General features: G+C 36.2%; 1 protein-coding gene across 3 annotated transcripts in view; it reads right to left on the bottom strand.

The window, feature by feature from the left end:
* Positions 1-22,786, bottom strand: part of ROCK2 (Rho associated coiled-coil containing protein kinase 2) — a 164,575-nt gene that overhangs the window by 32,615 nt on the left and 109,174 nt on the right. For all 3 annotated transcript variants that reach the window (XM_027865498.1, XM_027865499.1, XM_027865500.1), the window contains exons 6-10: positions 16,283-16,427; positions 11,266-11,404; positions 7,369-7,460; positions 6,256-6,415; positions 1,922-1,985 (exon numbers count right to left, since the gene is read on the bottom strand). In XM_027865498.1, the coding sequence (XP_027721299.1) occupies positions 1,922-1,985; positions 6,256-6,415; positions 7,369-7,460; positions 11,266-11,404; positions 16,283-16,427 (600 nt within the window). The remainder of the gene's footprint in view (positions 1-1,921; positions 1,986-6,255; positions 6,416-7,368; positions 7,461-11,265; positions 11,405-16,282; positions 16,428-22,786) is intronic.

The raw sequence follows: 22,786 nt of genomic DNA, 5'->3' as shown, positions 1-22,786 counted from the left end.
TCTTCTTTCTCCAGCTCATATTATACATGAGGAACTGAGGCAAACAGGGTTAAGTGACTTGCCCAAAATTACACAGCTAGTGTCTGAGATCAGATCTGAACTCAGGAAGAAGAGTCGTCCTGACTCTCGGCCCACAGCTCTATCCATTGCACCACCTAGTTGCCTGAAAGAAATCTCAGGGATTATCAAACATCCTAGCTATTCCAGTGGTCATCACAGTCATCTACACCTTGTGAGTAGAATTGTTTCATGCTACATGTGCTTGTATCCCCATCACCAAGCACAATGCCTAGCATATAAAATAATGCTTAATAAATGCTTGCTGAATGACTGATAAACCACATAAAAGGAATGCCTACTATAAAACTCCAAATGGTATGAATTTTTTGAAGAATTTCTTTTTAGCATTTTAGATGGTTCTAAAATTTCTTAGATGACACATTATTATTGCCACCATCAAATAAAGTTATATACTACGCATCATTTTGTATGCTGATACAAGTTTATATCATAATTACTGTATCATGGATAGCTCTAACAACGTAACTGTAAAGCATTACTTAATCGGCAGTTATTTAGAATTTTTTCATACTTTAAAATGCAAACTTATCTCCTGATTTTTCCACAAATAACACACATATGCAAAATGATACAACACTTCCCCACCCCCATGTTTATTTGTAGCTAAGTGGCCCAGAGGATAAGAGTGCTGGGTCTGGAATCAGGAAGACTTGAGTTTAAATTCAGCCTCAGATATACACTAGTTATGTGACCTTCGGCAAGTCACTCAATCAGTTTGCCTCAGTTTCTTCAACTGTAAAATGGGGATAATAATAGCATCAACCTCCGAGGGTTGTTGGGAGAATTTAATAAGATAATATTTGTAAAACACTTAGCACAGCATCCAATATATAGTAAGCATACTATGTAAATGCTAACGATTATTGAACTGGTCTATACATTCACAAAATTTCTACCAGACATTTTTTTATATTGAAGTTATTTGAAGGTCTTATGTATTTTAAAATTGTTTCCAATCTTCAAGGATCTGTAATTTCATTCTCTCTACTAACCTACACAGCAAATCCTCGATAGAGTGCTTTCAGAGCCAACCCAATAAGGAGCCTCTCCAAAATTAGCTAGGTATGTTCTTGAAAAACAAACCTCAAGTCTATTACCAGGCCCCTTTTTAATTTTTCAATTTGTAGGAACATGTCAGAGGTTAAGCTTACTTAGCCTTTGGGAACCCAGGGTCATTTCTATATCTTGAAGAGACCATAAATGATTTACCAGAGAATTGGGGAAGAAGATAAGAGATGGTTGAGGGGAGTAGGGTTGAGGGAGAGGGAGAAAGGAATGGTAAATTTCTAATGAGTAAAGAATAAATAAAAAAATAAAAATATTTTAACATTATTTTTATTTTATTTACTATATAACATTATATATGTTATATATAACAACATATATACTAAATAACATTATTTACTGTTAATTTTATTATATATTTATTCTTATTTATTGGGCAGCTTGGTGAGGTAGGGATAGAGTGACTTAGCATCAAGAAAAGACCTGACTGAATCTTGACGCAGGTACATATTAGTTATGTGACCCTGAATAAGTCACTTAATTTCTCTCAGCCTCCATTTCCTCATCTGTAAAAGGGATAAGGTAATAATAGCACTGGGCTCACATGGTTGTTGTGAGGATCAAAGGAGGTAATATATGTAAAGCACCTTTCAAACCTTAAGGCATTGGATAAAACTATTATTATTACACATAATACAACTTTCCATTAATTCACTAGTACAGCCATTCAGCAGTTCAGAAGCAAATATTAAAGGCACTTACAGGGGAGCTTTTTTTCATGCAAATACTAAATACTTAAATATATAATTTACAGAACACTTAAAAATATACTGACCTCATTTTTCCTTGATTGTACTGAATCATTTTCTGCACAGGATGAAGGAGAGTCACCCAACAACCTGGAAATTTTTTAAAAAGGCAAATTAAGTCCTCCATAATTTAAATACTATCAGAATGTTACCAATCTCCTAATTACCATACCTAATAGGCATTTTATCAATCTTTATCCTCCTTGATCTCTCTACTACATTTAATACTGTTGACTACCTTTCTTCTCCAATACTCTCTTCTCTTTGGGTTTTTGGGACATTGCTCATTCCTGGTCCTTCTCCTACCCATGAGACTCCTCCTCAGTTTCTTTTGTTATTATTCATATTATGTCCACTAACTATCAATGTCCTGGACTCTTTTTCTCTTTATACTCTCTCACTTGATGATCTCATCATCTCCCACAGATTCAATTATCATCTCTATGCAAACTCCCAGATCTATATTTTCAGTCCTAGTTTTCCTTCACTAATCACCTATTAGATATATCAAACTGGATGTTCCAGAGGCATTTTTAATTCAACAGGTCCAAAACATAACTCTTTATACCTTCCCCCTAAAACCCACTGTTGTTCTAAATTTCTCTATTGCTTTCAAAGGTACTACCTTCTTCCAGTCACCCAGAATCACGATCTTGTCATCTTCAACCTCTCACTGACGCTTACTCCACATATCCAATGAGCTGCCAAATCTCGGTCATTTCTATCTCTGTAATATCTCTAGCTTAAATATCCCCTCTTCTCTACTTAGAGATCCATCACCCTCGTTCAGGCCCTTATCACCTCTTGTTTGGCCTACTGCAATACCCTGCCTCAAGCCTCTCTCCATTCCAATTTATCAGTTAGCTACTAAAATGAAATTCATAAAGTACAGTCTAAACATTTCATCCTTCTACTCAACAAACTACAGGATCAAATATAAGCTCCTCTATTTGGCATTTAAAGCTCTTCACAAACTGGACTCTTTTTGTCTTTCCAGTCTTCTCCTTTACTTCTTCTTCCTCACTTTGTGATCCAGCCATCCTAGACTACTAGTTTTCCTGAATCCTTGAAGCACCATCTCCCACTTCCCACTTCCATACTTTGCACTGGCTGCATCCCAGGCCTTGAATGCACTCCCTCCTCATCTTTGCCTCTTGGATTCCTTAGTTTTCTTCTAGACTAAGCTCAAGTGTCACCTTCTTCCTGAAGCCTTTATTCAATCCACAGCTGATAGTACAACCTTTCCAAAGTTTCCTTTTATTTATTTTGTATATATATTCTACCCATACTTAGATGCGTATATAGTGACTCCCTCATCTGAATGTAAGTGCTTGCAGGTTATGGACAGTTTCATTTTTGTTTCTGTGTTCCCAGTGCTTAGCATAGTGCTTGGCATATATCAAGCATTTAACAAGTTTGATTTGCTGACTGATGTTCTGCAGACATCTCAAATTCACTGTATCCAAAACAGAACTCAATCGTGATCCCCTTCACTCTGCCCCACTACCTGACTGCCCCGTTTCTGTTATGGCATCATCATTTCCCCAGTTATTAAGGCTCAGACCTAGGTGTCATCCTCTACTCCTCACCTCCGCAGGCAACAGTTGCCAAGCCATGTAGACTCCACCTCATTAATATCTCTCACAACTGCCTTCTCTCCACTCACATAGTAACCACTCTGGTTCAGAACCCTTATCTTTCATTTCAGCTACTATAATAGCCTCCTAATTAACTGATGTGCCTATAGTCTCTCTTCTATGAAATCTATCCTCCACGCAGCTACTAAAGTTACATTCTTAAAGCATTTTTTCTCTTCAGTCATTTTCCAGTTGTTTCTGACTCTTCGTGACCCCATTTGGAGTTTTCTTGGCAAAGATACTAGAGTAGTTTGCCATTCCCTTCTCCAGATCATTTTACAGATGAGGAGACTCAGGCAAACAGGGTTAAGTGACTTGCCCAAAGTCACAAAGCTAGTAAGTATCTGAGGCTGGATTTGAACTCAATAAGAAGAGTCTTCCTAACACCAAGCCTGACACACTATTCACTGTATCACCTATACTTGACCATATTACTTGTTGATCAATCAACAAGCATTTTACAAAGTGCTTACTATTTTCCAAGTATAGTTCTAGGTTCCAGGAATACAATAACAAAAATGGAACAGCCTCTGCCCCAAAAGAGCTTACATGCTATCAAATGTGTGAAGTACTTGTGATTTGTCAGCAGAAGGAACCTAGCCCTAGGGTAGGAACTCCATCCATCAACAGATTTGCAACCTACAGATCACAACCACCAAAGAAATAGTAGATAAGTCCTAGGAAGTTGTCCAAGGCACGTAGGATTAAATGACTTGCCTAAAGTTGTATAGCTAACAAATGTCAGAGGCATAATTTGAATATAGGTCTTCAGGGGGCAAGCATAGCACTCTTATTTACTTAACTAAGTTTATGGCAATACAGTGGTAACTCCTTCAATTTCCCTCACTCTCCACCTCAAAATCCATAGAATCACTCATCTTAATTCCTATCTCTTAGTGATACTACTTCATCAATTATCTTTCATCCTGCTCATGGGTCTGCCTGTCTCAAGTTTCTCTCCACTACAAGCCATCTTCCATTTGGCCATGAAAATAACTGTCCTAAAACCCAGGGATGATCCTATCACTTCCACTAGTCAATGAACTCCAGTGGCTCCCTATTGACTCCAGCATCAGATACAAAATGCTCTACTTGGCATTCAAAGCCCTTCATGATCTAACCTTCCTCCTACTTTTTCAGGCTTCTTAAACATTACTATCTGCAGCATACTCTACAATCCAATTAGATTGGCCTCCTTGCTGTTTCACAAACAAGACCCTCCCTGCCTCTCAGCTCCAGGTACTTATTTTCTCTGCTTGTCACCCATTAATGGAATGCTCTGCCTCTTCATCTCTGCCTACAGGTTCCTTTAAGTCCCAACTAAAAATTAGGACAAAAATCTTCTATAGGAAGCCTTCTTCTACAAGGACCCATCTTCTACAGAAAACCTTTCCCAAGCCCTCTTAATTCTAATGCCTCTCTCTCTTATTTCCTACTTATCCTGTACACACCTTGTTTGTACACATTTGTTTGCTTGTTGTCTCCCCCATTAGACTGCTTATTCCTTGAGGGCAGGTACTCTTTTGCCTCTTTTTGTATCTCCAGCACTTAGCACAGTGCCTGGCACATAGTATGTGTTTTAAAAAAAATGTTTATTGACTATCCCAAAAATTTATCTTCTCTTTTATTTCTTTACTGCCAAACACAATGGAATATAGTCTATACTAATGTCATCTATTTCCTTATCACCCACTTAATTTTCTATAACCTGGATTCTCATCTTTAATTATTTCACTGAATCTGTTCTTTCCAAGATCACCAGGGTCTTCTATTAGAAAAATTCAACAATCCTTTTTTCAGTCATCGGGCAAGAATGGATTTTTATGGCAAATGCCGAGCACATTAGTAGGCACTTAATAAATGCTTACTGACGTCCGGGATGATCTAGTTTCAATCATTTCATATAATAAAGGAACAGGATATCCCTTGCCTATCACATCACTGCCAGAATAATCTTCCTAAAGAACATGTTACTTCCCTATTTGGAAAACGTCAGGGGCTTCCTACACTATCTGCTGAATTACAGCCCAACCACCTTAGCTTGATATTCAAAGCCCTTCATGGGGTAGTTAACAACATGCCTCTTCCACCATATCTCTTTAAAACTCCCCCTTCTCACACTCTGCACTCTACCTGAATTTCTGCAAATGTCCCAACTTTGCATTTCCATTCATACCATTTCTTTGACCCAGAATGCCATTTCCTCTAAATTCTACTCATCTTTCAAGGTTTAGTTCAAATGCTGGCTTCTCCATGAAGATCCCTCTGCTCTGGGTTTAATCAGAGCTCCTCTGAACCTGCATTGCACTAAGAACATTTTCTTATAATTACTTGTGCACTTGTCTTATTTAACCTACTCAATTTGAAGTTCCCTGAGGCCAGGGCCTATCATTTGTCTTTGTATGCTCTAAGACACCTATTAGAGTCTTGCACTTACTACATATTTGTTCAATGAATGACTCATAAGGGAAATAATAAAAGCAAGTGAACAAAACTATTTTGTGTAAAGTTGTGCAGAACAAGGATATAAGACCTCTGATTACATATTATGTTAGACGTCTCTAGGCTTAAAAATATTAACAAAGCATACTTCAATATTATAAAATTAATTCTTTCACATTCTAAATCTGAAAATTATAAACTAAAATCAATCTACTGAACACTTAAAAGACAGCAAAATTTTAGAAAGTTAAGGAAAACACTATTTTCAATGAATTACATACAAATTTTCACCATAGTAGGTAAAACCTATAAAAGGCAGCTGGTTTCCCACAAAGGCTTTAGGAATTGGAAAGGTTTCCATATCTCCTTTGTCATCTTCAATGTCATCAAAATTGCTGCTATCTATGTCACTGCTGAGTTCAGGTACTACTGGAGCTGCAGCTATAAGGAAAAAATAAAGTACTGATTTTACTACTTATCAAGATGTAAAAGGAAACATTTTTTGATAGATTTGGTAATATCACATAATATATGTTTTTGATTATATATTTTACATTAAGATATAAATTTATATTTCAAAGAAAAATGAAGGGTTTGAAATATTAGATCTGCTTTAAAAAGGAGGAACCAAGAAAGACACCAGGAAGCAAATTGATTTTTACCTGAGACTAAAAAAAAGGAATAAATAACCTAACTTTAATGAATACTCCCACTGTAACCTTAATCTGCTAAACATTTTCTTTCTCATGTATTTGTCCCTTTAGTACAACAGTATTAAAAAAGCACTTGCTTAAGGATAAAAATCGGATGCCAAAGTAACACATTAATTTTGCACAAACTTCAAGAAAGGTTTGATATCACATACAAAAACACCTCTTTTCTGAAGCAAATAGTTAATATAAAATTTTTTACAACTGCCAGGGTTTTGTTTTTTTTTTTTAAATCAGTCTGAGTAGAAAAATGAAATCTTTCCATTTCTACATTATAACCTTCTGTAAAAAAAATGCATAGAAAATTTGAATTAAGTTAAAATAAATTCATTGTGCATAGCAATGCTCATCACACAGGACAATCTTTTAATAAATAATACTTGACTAATACATTTAATTACATTTTAATTAAGAGACTATTTTCCCTGTACCATAATAAAATTCTCATGATTCCTTAAACTGACAAATTTTAAAGGCTTCTTTTGACATCATAGGACTATAATTCTAATAACATCTTTAAAACAGTAGAAAAACATTTCATTCAATTATAAAAAATGCTGTATAGAAAAAGTATACACAAAAATATTTTAATTTAGAAATGAATATCCTTATTAATCCAAAATAGATATCAACTTACAAATTTTAAAATGATGACATGAAACATATTTTAATTGAAATACTTACTCTCTCTTATGTTATCCCAGTTCCACTGATCACTTTTAAAGAAAGAATGCTGTTTGATTTCTTCTACCCCATTTCTCCCAAGTCGCACCTCCCTAAACATACCAATTGATTCAAAGTTACATTATGAATAGACTCCTTTCTGCAATAATCTGATATCCTTTTAGTTATTGAATTCAAAAGAGAGTTAGAAAAGAATTAGGAACAAATTTTATAAAAGTTACTTTATCAGCATTTAAAAGATGCACCAAAATGGCTGGAAGGGTAAATGTGCCACGTGAGGCAAACATTTTTCCATCTCAACTTGGTGTAGAAAGCACACACAGTACAGAACTTTTAAATGAAAAAAAAAAAAAAATTAAACCATAAACTTAGAGGCTGCCAAACCACATGACAGACTATAAGAGGTACATGAAGGGAGGTCTGGCTTAGGACACAGAAGAGTTATTCAAAATTTTTCTGATATTTATATTTTTAAAAACTCCACCACCCCTTCTGCTTAAAAAAGAACTCTCAGTATTTTTGTCAAAATATTTGAAGAAATTAAAAAATGGAAAATTCTACATGTGACTATCTTCTATTTATATGTAAAAGCAATGGCTCTGGGTATGACAGAGATAAATTGTGGAAATAATTTCATTCTTCCTTGTTACTTTAAGTGCCTCAATTGTAATCACATAACTATAAAGAGTGCCCGTTTTTAATACATTCCAAGGGTTATGTTTAAGTTAAACAGGAAAACCTGCACACATTTTGAGGGAAGTACTCCTGGCCATATTTATGGCATTAAACTGTACTTAAGTATCTCTTCGCTTCATGCTAATCATTCCTTCAACTACAGAAGTAGGGGGAAAGCTACTAAAGCAGCCCTTTCATGAATGAATTTCTTTCCTTGACAGAAGCCTCACTCAGCATGCTCATACAATCGGGTTTGTTTGTTTGTTTGTTTGCTTTTCGCAACAGATCACACTCCATTAGATTAAGAAAAAAAAAAAAAAAAAAGACAGCATTTCAACTTCATTAAGTAGAGAGGTACAACACAACACAGGCACTGTCAGTTGTTTTTTACTTAACTATTTTTCTCTGGTGCAAGGAAGAGCTCATTGGGCAAGTGAGTGATGGTATATGCAGAAATGACTGGTTTAAGAGCAAAAGGCATCAATAAAAATAAATGTTCTTTCCCAAAAAAAGAGAAAGAATTCTACAGTTAAAGTTTCAGTCATTCCAAGTTTACAACAGGTAAGCTTACTTATCAGTAGTTAGAAATTAATGGTTTCTCTCCAACATTCTTCTAATGCTCTTTAGACTTTTACAATTTAGAGCAATTAAATTATTACCAATTTAAATTTAATAAAACTACATGAGGAAAGGAGGCTAGAATTGAATACGGTGAGACTCAAAGATATATAAATAATTTAGATGTCAAAATTCCTAATCTTTTTTCCCCTCCAGAAGACTGGTAACAAATTATGCCTTCCCCTCAATGGCAAAAAGAAAAAGTGATAGGCTATAGGTACTGAATGAGGCATGAGTTACCCAGATTTGTGCGCCATTTTATTTTGCTTAATTGTACTTTTTTGCTAAAGGGAGGAATCACTGGAAAGGGGCAGAGATGTAACAAAAAGCATTGATAAAACTTTTATGTTGCATATAAGGAACAAAAGTTATGACACTGTCCAAATAACTGCTGGGTCATTTCTTTACTAACCAGTAGAAAAAATATATGTCACCCACAGATCATCTATAAAGTTCATTTTATCTTAGAGTCTCAAAGGATTTCAGAGCAGCAAGGGACTATAAAGAACATATCAACCTGCAAGGTGCTTTAGAAGTCATTTAATCCAATGATTTCCTCTGACAAATGAGAAAATTCTGGCCCAGAGAGATAAACTGTTCACAGACACACAAGGTATAAGTAACTGGGGCAAGATACAAGGACCTCAGACTCTAAATGCAGTGCTTATTCCTCTAACATTATACTAACTCTGTTTCTCACAAAACTTTCACTAGAATTGTTAAACATGTAGTAACAATTAACAATTTAAAAAATTTAAATTTAATAACTTAAAATTAAACATTTAAATTTATCTCTCCCCTCAATTTAGCTCCATTATAATTTACCTTTGAGGTATTTACAATTTGGGCTAAATCTAAAACTCAGCTACTCAGAAAGTCCTTTTGAATCTAAATATTTTACCCATCTCATGGACATGTATCAGACAGACAATGAACGCATGGAGTAAAGAACCAGAAAATCATGGAATTTTATAGACAGGAAAGATGAATCTAAGCTTTTCATTTTATAGAGAAAGAGACCGAAGCCTGAGAGAGTAATGGATTTGCTGAAGGTCATATAGCAAAAGTTGGCATATTAGTTCTCCTGGCTTATGGTAGTATTCTGCATTCATCTAAAGGGATATGTTAGGTATATATTAATAAATGATGATGACAAGGAAATAGTTGAACAGATAGCATTTTAGCTCAATCACTGGTCTTCAAAGCATGGATCAATTACATAGCTTCAAAAGTTTATGAATTTGTAGCTCACAATGTCTCATATTCAAATATAAGTTAAAAAGCATTCTAAAGACAAACAGAAATGATTTTAAAGTTTGGGTGTGTTTGGGGCATTTTGCCACACAAATAGCTCTCTTCAGTTAAGAAGGCACAATTAATCCTTTTAAAGGAGGCAAAAGTATTGACCATTCAAAAGAACAACTGTCTTCAGAATGCATCATATGATTCGTTTTTCAGAAGGCTGCCTTCTTAATTTGTTTGCTTAGGTTCATTTTAAAATAAATTTCATTCTGGTAGACTGATAAGGCATGACTCAATAGCACTCAGAGCAGTTGGAAAAGGCTAACCCACTATTTTTAAATAATTCAGATTATCCTCAAAGCCAACATATAACAACAAGCATTTGTATAACATTTCTATTCACAAAACAAAAAGGTTTGCAAAATACTTTATGTACTTTATCTTATTTGATCCTTACAACAACCTGGCAAGTGATAGAGATATTTTCAGTCCCATTTTCTACATGAGGGAAGAAACTGAAGAACAATCTTCCTAGATGCTAGTGTGTCCTATTTCTTAAACTACCTTGTAATGAAACTATTTTGTATTAATTTATACTTGATTTACCCATTTTATATTTTTCTGTATATACTTATTTTATTATTTTATTCTGTATATGCTTATTTTTTACAAAGGAAATCCCCCTATCAATGTAGGTCAGCAACTGCTCTATACCCTATAACTCAAAAAGCACTGCCTGGTTTCAAGTGAAGATAATGCTGAAAGCTTCAGCAACCTTCCACAGGCAAATCCCACAGTGAGCGTTAAGTCACAGAAAAGATCTCAACTCAAATCATCACCTTGACTCCAAAATAGCATCTCTATCACAGGGGTGGGTAATCTGTGTGCTGGAGGCCACATGTGGCCATGTAGGTCCTTGGGTACGGCCTTTTGACAGAGTTTAAGTTTTACAGAACAAATCCTTTTATTAAGGGGATTTATTCTGTGAAGTTTGTATTCAGTCAAAGGGCTGCACTTGGGGATCTAGAGGGTCACATGTGGCCTCGAGGCTGTAGGCTCTGTACCTCTGCACCACAGTGCCTCTTAATAATGAAATACACAAATAAAATTTTAAAAGCACTGGATACCTAGATTTCAACCCTATGACTTAGGAAAATTAATTTCTCCTTTTTGGGTCTCAGTTTTCTTCTTTATAAATGAGGAAACTATACTGGAGGACCTCCAAAGTCTCTCCCAGCTCTAATGTATTGTGATTAGGTATTCTAGATTATTTTACATGCTAATAATTGGGAACTGATTATATATTCATTTATAACAAATTTCAAAGAATTTATTTGCAAAGAAATGTAAACATACACCTACCTGTCGGTCAAGAAAGCACATATGAGATTCTTTGCATGCTTGGATATTTCTGCATCTTCTGGGAAATTGAGTGAATTTTTATGATCCATAATTTTACTATATGTTCCCACAAGTGAATCTGCATAAAATGGAGTATCCCCTAAAATTCAAAGTAACAAAATAATGAAAAGTCAATTGATTAGAAACATATTAAAACAAATAAATGTTAAATACAAAATTCAAATTTGTTTATTTCTCATATGGATGTGGATGATGATGATTTAAAAGATATAGTGCTAGGCAAATCAGGAAAAAAAAATCTCAATTTGATGAACATTATTGGATCAGGTCAAATTAAATTCTGCTCAATTCTTACTAGGTTTTCAGTTTTTAAAAAATGCCAAGAATTTTAATAGAACCAAAAAATATTCTGAGCTCATGAAAAGAATCAGTTCCTCTTTGCTTAAACTTCTGTCTATGTTCTATTACATCCTAACTTTTCCTTCCCTGAATTTTGAGGATATGATATTAGGGATAACTTTTTAAGGATTCACCTTCAAACTACGGGAACTAACAGTCCTTCTACTGCCTTAACAATGAGTGAGCCTCTTGTTCCATGAATGTTCTTGATTGTAATTCTGTTAGTCCTGAATTAAACTAAATGCTCAGATCAGCAGGGGTGGGGAACCTGTGGCCTCAAAGGACAAGTGGCCTTGGGGTCACAGGTTCCCTACCCCTACACAGCGGCCCCCATCCTCCACCACCACCCCGACTCATCCTCCACCCCCCCTAAAAGTCCCAGGAAGGATGTAGGTAATTTTTTAGAGACCAGAGAGAATCATCCTTAGAGTAGGTCCAGAAATACGATATATAATCATAATATATAAATATAATCTGTTGTGGATCCTCCTTATAGAAAGTCCAAAATAGCAACTTAAATTAAAGAAACTGAGTGAGAAACAGACCAGTCTCAGAAATACAGCACATCATTGTCACTGAACTCAACTGAGTCAGTGAAATGTAACAGTTCTAAGTGGGGTTATGGGGAAGTTATGAGAAAGGGTATGTTATGTCTTAAAATGTAAAAGAAAGATAGCTGCCTTCTCCAAATAAGTTAAATTACTATTTCCAAGAAAATACTTTTTAATTTCTGAAGTAGAATGTAGGTATGGTGGTACACAGCAAAAGGATATTGGATTCACTCTAATGCATCATCAGATGAAAAGAGGGAGAGAGGGAGAACTGGTTAGGTGGGAAAAGAGGGTATTAACAAAGAGAATGAGTACAAAGACTACAAAACAAAGCCCTGAAATGAAGTAGGCCATTCTGGGACGAGGTCACACTCTGACGTCTTGAGAAGAAAGGTAAAATGATCTGTTCTGCATACCTATAACAGTGGTCTAAGAGATCAAAGAAAATAGCTGGCACCTGAAGAAGGTATTTCAAACCACAAGAACAAAACCCTACTACTCCTATTAGCTATTCACTGTTTTAACAATGATTTCTACAACTGAATATTTTTTTTCAGGCTCATCTTCTCTAGAAACCATTTTATCCAATAAAACAGTGCACTACCCTATTAAGTTTCTCAAGTTCAGCATTATACAAGTATTAGTTTTTCATTATGAGAAGTGGTCCTGATGAAGCCATCTAATTTAGTCTCTGATAACCTTAGCAAGATTTTATGGAACCAATGTATTTAAAAACAAGGAAATTAATGAATAAAGCATTTATTATGTGCTCAATATATGAGAAGCACTGTATTAAGCACTGAAGATACAAACAGAAAATGTAAGACAGCTTCTACTCTCAGGGCATTCATATTCTAGTGAAGGAGACAATACATATGAAAAGTTTTGGCTGCAATTAATTTGGAAAGTTCCTATGATACTTAGGGTGCAGTGGCAAAGAAGACACTAATGCTTCCTCTTTAATGTCATTTACCCTGATAAAAATCTTATCAGTTTCTGATACTGAATCATTTGACGGTGCCACGGATTTTGGTGGCAAAAACTTCCTCTTTTGGATTTTCATTAGCTGCGACTATAACTTGTGCAGAAGTCGTCGACAGGCTGTATGTCCATAAGGGTTGGTTCCCAGAATGATGGTTGAGGGCACTGGGCTGGAAGCACAGCTATTCCAAATGCTCCTGAATTCAAGGTCCTAAGCTGTCTTCATTGGAGATAATGATCAAGGTGGGGTGGGGAGGTTGACTTGCCTGGCACATGCTTCTTCCTGTCTTTCCTACAGGGTTCCTTATTGCCTACCCTGTGCATAAAGAGAGAGAGAGAGAGAGAGAGAGAGAGAGAGAGAGAGAGAGAGAGAGTGTGAGAGAGTGTGAGAGAGTGTGTGTGTGTGTGTGTGTGTGCATGGAGGGAGGCACTATGGGAAGGAAGAGTGAAGGAAGAGGGGGGAGAAGGAAAGAGAAGTAGTGGAAAACAAGGGGGGAAATAGATACCAAGACAGAGAGAGAAAAAGAAATATCTTTAAAGTTGTTCAAATCTTGATTTGGTCAGAATGAGAAGAGAAATATTAATGGATCCAACTCTAAATTTCCTTTTACTAAAATGTAACTATGAAATACACCTGATAAAGGATGAATCTCTCTAATACCAGAAAGATTCATTTTTCCAATAAAGTCTGCTTTCCTTGGGCTAAAAAAATTTTAAAAAGCATTACACAAATAATCTAAGTGGAATGAGCAACAACGTTTAGATAAGGTCAGTTCCATATCAGGAGACAGTAAATACATTTGGTGACCAGTAACTTTAGAAACCCAAAGTATAAATGCTTATTATAATAACGTGTTATATTACTTTAGCTATTTAAAATTCAATCTAATTCAAACCCTGACCCTTTATAAAATTTGTCTCAGACTATAGGACTATAGGACTAAGTACAGGACTATACTTGTTACCTAAAAAAGCACTAAAACCAGTCTTGGTCAAATGTCAACTTTTAAGTGCTTTGATTTCCTACTAAAATGAGTTATCAAAGATCTCATGGTACAATGAAACAACCACAAAGTGAGAAGCAAGATACCTGAGCTCTAGTCCTAGCACTGTCACTATGTGATCCTGGGTGTATCAAACTTGCTGGGTCTCTGTTTCTTCATCTTTAAAATGTGTAGATTTGGGTAAATTAACTATTAGATCCTTTCTAGTTCTAAAGTTTCATGATTCTCTGAGGAATAATGTTTTCAACCAACATCCTTGATCTATGAAACACAAGAATAGAAACTACTTCAGGTATGGTTATATTTCTTTGTCCAATAGCATAAAAGGCTTTTATGAGAAAATTAAGAATCTTCCTTCCTAGTAGGATTCTTTCTATATTACATTCTAACTCATATTAAATCCCAGAAATAAATCTTGAGATAGTCTCCCACTATGCTAACAAGACAGGACACATCCAAACCACAACTTAATCAAATTCTCCTAAAATTTTGCTTCATCTTCCATATTTCTTAATTACAAGGAAGTACCAGAGTCCTTCTGACCCTCACCTGATTTAAAGATATAACTGCTGTGAGGTCACCACAGGCAAGCACAACAATCAGTGCCTCTGCTTCCTTTCTCTCACTCTTCTTAACTCTCTTGCCTTCTGATCTCATGAAACCAAAAGGGCTCTCTGCAATTACTAATGTCCTCTTAACTGCCAAATCTAATTGCCTTTCCTCAATCCTCATCCTTCCTGACCTTTCTGCCACCTTTGACACTGTTAATCATCCTCTTCTCTTTGATACTCTCTCCTCTCTAGGTTTTCACCATATTGTTCTCTCCTGGTTTCCCTCCGTGGCTCCTTCACTCCTCCCCACGCTCCCACATTCATTCACTCCTTCCCAAGTCTCCTTTTAAGGATCTTCATGCAGCTTGTGCACTGAGTGCCCCCCCACGATATGTCCTGGGACCTCTCCACTTCTTCCTCTATACAATCTCTCTTGGTGATCTCATCATCTTTCAAGAATTCAATTATCACCTCTATGCAGACGACCCCCAGATTTATTTATCTATCCCTAACCTATCTTCTGAAAATTGTATTCTTGTAGCTCCAACAACCTATTAGACACCTTGAAATAGATGTCCCACAAACATCTCAAACTCAACATCTCCAAAACTGAACTCATTATCTTTCCCTCCAAACCCACCCGTCTTCCAAACTTCCCTATTACTGTCAAGGGCAACACCATCCTCCCAGCTACCCAGGCTCAGAACTTAGGTATCACCCTCAAATCCTATCTCTCATTCCCCGTATCCAATCAGTTGCCAAGTCCTGTCAATTCTACCTTCTTTGTAACATCTCTCAGAAAAACCCAGAGTATTACCATAACTTTCTGGCTGGTCACTCTGCCTCAAGTCTCTCCCCACTCCAGGCTATCCTCCAGTCAGTTGCCAAACTGATCTTCCCAAAGTGCAAGTCTGACCAAATCATCCCATATTCAATAAATTCTGGTGGTTCCATATTGCCAGGACCAAGTATAAACTTCTGTTTGGCTTTTAAAGACTTTCAAAAATTGGTCCCTTCTTGGTTGTCTAGTCTTCTTATACTTTAACCCCTCCACTCTGCCCCCCAACATATTGTATAATTCAGTGACACTGGCCTCCTTGCTATTCCTTGAATAAGATATCACCTAATCATCCTAATTCCACACATTTTACTGGTTATCCCCCATGCCCATAATTCCTTCTCATCTGTTTCCTGGCTTCCCTCCATTCCCAGCTCAAATCTCACCTTCTGGATGAAGCCCTTCCTGATCTCCGTGCTTTCCTTTTGGGGTCATCTCCAATTTATCTTACAGATATCTTGTTTGTACATAATTCTTTTCATGTCTATCTCATTAGTCTTTGAGCTCCTTGAGAGTAAAGGCTGGTTTTTGCTTATCTTTTCATTCCAAGAACTTAGCACAGTGCCTGGCATTTAAATGATTACTGACCTGACTTGCACACACATAATTTTGTCTACTCAAGCTCTCAAAGTAAAACGTTTGGAGTGGGAGGAGGACAGAAGGGAAGAAGATCAGTAGAATGTGTTTACTCACCAACCAGCATCTCAAAAAGGAAAACACCTACAGACCACCAATCACACTCTCGTCCATAGTAGCCATCACCACCCTGTGACTTCAGAACTTCAGGTGATATGTAATCAGGTGTTCCAACTGCTGTATCACAATGTACCATGCCTGTCTGGATGAAGAGAACAAGTAAATAATATGGCTCAAAGAAAAGTTAAATTCAGCTTAAAACAGTGCCCTCTTTAATGAACTAATTTCCAATGATACAGTTCACATTTACATGAGGGGAAATTAAACTGGCATGGGGTCACGACCTTTAGGAACTGGCATTTTAGAAGAGAAAAAACTTCTAAGACCATATCAGTCCATACATAAAAAAGCATTTATTAAATGCTTTCTACATGACAGGTACTGTACTAAATGCCTTCTGTGCTAGGTAACAATTCAGGCACATATATTATCAATGTAAGGGTAATGGTGCTGTTTCATTGATTATCCTAGACTTAGAACACTTCTTGACTAAAGAAATTAGAACACAATGTGAAAAAGGCCTGTACACCTCACAGAATCAATCAAAGCCACTGTGTGGGAAACCTGGTATTGTCCTAAGAAATTTGTATAAAAGGAAGGAACTATGTCAAGATCAGATAGATTTTGAGGGTCTGGAAGTAGAAAGGAGGGAGCAGGGTCATACAGAGTGGAGTCAAGAACTAACAGACCTAGGGCAACCAGCCAAAGGAGAAAGAGAAGATAGGACTGAGTTATGATAAAATGAGATTCATAAGAAGTGCTAAGCACAGTGTCTGGTACCTAACGTCTATTATCTTTTTCTTCCTTTCCCTATGGCAGATTAGAAACCTATCAAGGAGAGTCATTGGCTCTACAAACATTTTAGAGTAGAAGATTAGGGTTAACACCACCTGTTTCAAAAAGTTCCAAGAAAAGGCATGCTTTTTCTTATCCAATTTCCCCCCCTGATGCCTATGTAATCTGCTGTTTTATTAGCCAAACATTTTAGTAACCAAATTTTGCTTCACCACAAAGGGGAAAAGGGTTAACTAGAGATAATATATCAGTGTAAATTTAGATAGACAGCCTAACCTCTGCCTAAATGTTAAGAATTTCACCAACTGGGGGCTTATGGTAAATGTTATTAAACTCATAACTTTTTATCTAAAATAGATTCCTTACGGCCACAGAGGAGGAATATTTAGTAAATATATAATGGCTTAAAATGAACTAATTATTGTAAGTGAGTGTTGCATCAACAAAGAGAATATTTGCCTCTAATAAAGGAAAATCAGGCCTTGCATAGCCAGAGAAGGTAAAAGAAGGTGAGGAGATTCCCAGCACTTTTAATTAATCGTAGGCAAGTTCTAAAGAGGAAAAATTTCAACAACTATGGAAATAAAGGAAGAGAATGATACTGAAGAGAGAAATTTAACCGTATTCTTTTCAACAACCTGGGAATGTCTACTCTTCAAGTATTGGAAAGCTTATTAATTATAGCCCCTAACTACAAGGAGCTTGGCCAAGAGGAAAAAAAAAAAAGAAAATAATGTGAAACAATATAACGAAGGAGATAGTGTTGGACTCAGTGGGGATTGTCACCCACCTCTTCCTTAAAACTGCTAGGAAAATTATCAAGAAAATATCTGTTAAGTAATTTTAGATCCTTAAGAAGACTTGACATAATTCTAAAACACCATTCACATCAATTTTCTTTTCTTTAGATCCTTGGTAAGTTTTTTTTTTTTAAGTTCAGAAAACAATTAGATATGAATCTGTGATTTCTGCTCTATTTTATTGTACATGTAATAAAAGATTATAGGTAAGTTCGTGATGACTTTTATCTTCAAACTGATGTAGATGATCCAGATCATCACTGGTGAACACCACCTCTAAGTCATAATGCTCAGCTTATATGCAGTCAAATTAACAAGCCTTTGTTAATAAAGATATAGAAAGGTTTTCAAACAAAGGCATAGATAAGAGGTTCTTAAGTTTTTTGTGTTATGTACCCCTTTTTTGGTGGTCTGGTGAAGCCTACAGACAGACCTATTCACAAAATGTTTTAAAATGCATAAAACATTTAGGATTACAAAACGAAACCAATTACACTGAAAAGTATTTATAAAAAACAAATTCACAGATGCCTGGTTAAGAATATCTGATTTAGATAATAGTGGCAAAAATAGATTTATGGTATAAACATAAAACATGGAATTATTTTTAAGACTTAGTTTAAGAAAAATGTGAAGAAATTCCTGTTATGATTCTCAGGAAATAGGTAGGAAGTGTGAGCATGCCTGGCAGGGGCATTTCTACACCTTTTGAAACTGGACAATTCATTTCAGTGTCTTTTCACGATCTTTCAGATAATAAATTACTGACCCTGGTAAACAAAAATACTATAATACTAGCTCTGCTCCATATAAATACTGGGTTTTAATGATCTAACACAATTCCAAAAGACTCATGATGGAAAATACTATCCACATCCAGAGAAAGAACTATGGAGTCTGAATGCAGATTGAAGCATACTATTTTCTCTCTCTCTCTCTCTCTTTTTTGATTTTTCTTTCTCATTTTTTTTCCTTTTGTTCTAGTTCTTCTTTCATGGCATGACTGATGTGGGAATATGTTTAATATGATCATACCTGTAAAGCCTATGTCAGATTGCATGCCCTCTTGGGGACAGGGAGTAGAGGGAGGGAGGAAAAATTTGGAACTCAAAATCTCTAAGGTTCATTCTAACTAACCCTAATTAAATATAAGAGAAAATCTGCACATGGTGTCATGTAAATCACTTCATACTCAGGTATGGTTTATATTAATTTTAACTGGAATAACAAATTTTGTTGTCATAAAATCAATCAGCAGAGCCTATACTAAAAACTGTCTGCCAAGTACTCTCAAAACAAGAATTCAGGAAACAACAGAAAAAGTAAATTTTACCCTGCTTGGCTTTTTTTCCCTAAACATTGGAGGTCTTTTGGTTTTTTCATCATTGTCATTTACTGCTGTGTCATCCTTCTTCCAAGTGAACAATCAATCCCGTACAACAAAGAGCAACAGTTATGCAAAACCAACTGATCAAGAAAACTGTCTAACAAGACATGAAACACTCTATATCCATAGTTTCCTCTACTAAGAGAAGGGAAACATTTCGTCATCAGTTCTCCTGGTTCAAGATTGGCCTTTCCTATACTATTCTAACTAAAAGCTCTAAGGGGCAGAGCCCAAGATGGGGGAGTAGAGAGTGGCTTGGCTGAGCTCTCTCAACATTCCCCTCCAAACAACTTTAAAATAATGCCTCAAATTGAATTCTAGAGTGTCAGTGCCAACAAAAGGCCAGAGTGAGACATTCTTTTAGCCCTAGACAACACTGAAGGTAGAAAAGAGAGATTTGTTACATGGGGGTAGAATCTGTCCCAGAGCCCGCAAGGATGAAACACCAGTTGTGGGAATACAGGTGGTGGTGAAAGAAGCAGCAGCAGCTTCAGGAATTCTCAAGTGAGAGATGGTAAGGGAACATGGCAACTGGTAAGAACAAGATTATAGGTACGGTACCTCTGTGCTAGCCTTAGACCCAGAACCAGATGCTGTTTGGCAACTCCACTGCCTATACCCACTTTTGGGGCATAGTGCAAGGGCAGAGAGAAGCACTTTTGTTCAGAAGGAAATGGAAGCCCAGAGAGGCAGTACCACTTCTGGTCCCAAGTGATCAAGAACTCTGAGGAGCAATGTCATTTCTAGTCCCAAAGATGGAGGACCCTGAGAAACAGTATTGATTACAATTCCAAGGGACAAGGGGCTCTTCCTAGGTAAGGATTAGAGTACAGACCAAGAGAGCAGTGAGAACCCCCTCTTTCCCCAGATCACACCACCTTAGAAATACCAAAATATTCCATAACCCCAGAACCAGCTCTGAAAACAACAGTGGAAAAAAAGCCTGAAGCTTGAGACAGCACCTCTCCCATGACCCACACCAGGAACAAAGCCCAACATTAACATAAAGCTCCAAATCAAGAAATAGGGTGAAAAAATTAGCAAACAGCAAACACACACACACACACACACATATACAATCTTGACCACCAAAAGTTACTATGGTGACACAGAAGATCAAGACAAACTCAGAAGAAAACAAAGAAGTCAAAACAACTACAACCAAAGCCTCAAAAAAGAAAAAAAGTTAATTGGACACAAGCACAAGAATTCTTGGAAGAGCTAAAAAATGATTTTAAAAATTAAAGAAAAGTGGTAGAGGAAAAATTAGGTAAAGAAATGAAAGCAAAGGAAGAAAATCATGAAAAGACAACTAAGAGCTTGGTAAAAGAGGCACAAAAAAATACTAAAGAAAATAATAACCCTAAAAAACAGAATTGGCCAAATGGAAAAAGAGGTACAAAAATTCACTGATGAAAATAACTCTTTAAAAAGCACAACTGGCTGGATTAGACGGGCGAGGGAGAGAAATAGGAACCAAAATCTCACCAAAGAAAATAATTCCTTAAAAATTAGAATTGGGCAGTGAAAGCTAATGTCTCCAAAAGACCTTGAGAAACAATAAAACAAAGTCAAAAGAATGGGGGGGAGAAAAAAGAAATGTGAAGTATCTCACTGGAAAAACAAATGATCCGGAAAATAGATTGAGGAGAGATATTTTAAGAATTATTAGATTACCTGAAAGACATGATCAGAAAAAAGAACCTAGACATCATCTTTCAAGAAATTATCAAAGAAAACTACCCTGATATTCTAGAACCAGAGGGTAAAATAGAAATTCAAAGAATCCACTGATCACCTCCTAAAAGAGATCCCAAAAGGAAAACTCCTACAAATATTATAGCTAAATTCCAGAGTTCCCAGGTCAAGGAGAAAATATTGCAAGCAGTCAGAAAGAAACAATTCAAGTATAGTGGAAACACAATCAGGATAACACAAGATTCAGCAGCTTCTATAATAAGGAATCAGAAGGCCTAGAATGATATTCCAGAGGTCAAAGGAGCTAGGATTAAAACCAAGAATCACCTACCCAGCAAAACTGAATATAATCCTTCAGGAGAAAAATACGGACATTCAATGAAATAGAGGACTTTCAAGCATTCTTGATGAAAAGCCCAGAGCTGAATAGGAAATTCAAGTTTCATATACAAGACTCAAGAGAAGCATGAAAAGGTAAACAGGAAAGAGAAATCATAAGGGACTTATTAAGGTTGAACTGTTTACATTCCTACATGGAAAGATGATATTTGTATTTCATGAAACCTTTCTCAGTATTAGGGTAGTTGGAGAGAATGTGTGTGTGTGTGTGTATTTATATTTATATATATGTATGTATATATCTATGTATGTATAGACAAAGGGCACAGGGTGACTTGAATATGAAGGGATGATATCTAAAAAAGAAAATTTAGGGGTGAGAGAGGATTGTACTGGGAGAAAGAGAAAAGGAGAGGTAGGATGGGGTAAATTATCTCACTTGAAAGAGGTAAGAAAAAGCTTTTACAGTGGAGGGGAAGATGGGGGAGGTGAGACGGAATGAGTGAATCTTACTCTCAACAGATATGGCTTAAAGAGGGAATAATATACATACTCAATTAGGTGTGGAAATCTATCTTATCTTACAGGAAAATAGGGGGGAAAGTGATGAGGGGGATGATAGAAGGCAGCGTAGATTAGGGGAAGGATAATCAGAAGCAAACACTTTTGAGGAGGGAGAGGGTCAAAGGAGAGAATAGAATAAATGGGGGGGTGAGATAGGATGGAGGGAAATACAGTCTTTCACAATATGACTATTATGGAAGTGTTTTGCATGACTATACATGTATAACTTATATTGAATTGCTTCCTTCTCAATGTGGGTGGGTGGGGAGGGAGGAAGGGAGAGAATTTAGAACTCAAAATTTTAAAAATGAATGTTAAAAACTGTTTTTACATGCAACTGGGAAATAAGATATACAGGCAATGGGGTATAGAAATCTATCCTGCCCTACAGGAAAATAGAAGGGGGCAGGTAATAGAACAGAGGGCAGACTGGGGGAAGGGGTGCTCAGAATGTACATTGTCTTGGGGTGGGGGGAGGAGAGAGATGGGGAGAAAATCTTGTGAAAGTAAATGTTGAAAACTAAAAATAATCACCTGCAAAAAAATTAAAAATTTTTTTTTAATTTTTTAAAAAATTTTTTTAAAAAATTAAAAATGAAAAAAATCTGTCTTTGGCAAAGGACTAATAAACTACATTCCAAATTAATGCAAAAATTTGCTAGGCTCTCCTACAACATTCCCAAATTGTAAATTAGGGACTCTTCATTGACAAACCATACCCCTTACAGAAAGGATAAGTCATTTTTCTCTGCTACTGGCCTTCCAAATAAGAGACAGCTATATACAGACAAATAGATGGAACATTAAAGATGAGTGTTAATGTGGCTTAAGTTAGAAATGTATCTCAATGAGGCAAGACAGGTGGCAAGTACAACTTCTATTTAATACCTATAAATGAATAAGATTTAAAAGCCTTAC

This window comes from Vombatus ursinus, unplaced genomic scaffold (assembly GCF_900497805.2).
Source record: "Vombatus ursinus unplaced genomic scaffold, bare-nosed wombat genome assembly UNPS02014778.1, whole genome shotgun sequence".
NCBI lineage: Eukaryota > Metazoa > Chordata > Mammalia > Diprotodontia > Vombatidae > Vombatus > Vombatus ursinus.
The sequence above is the reverse complement of the archived record's forward strand: the minus strand, read 5'-3'. Positions and strand labels throughout refer to the sequence as shown.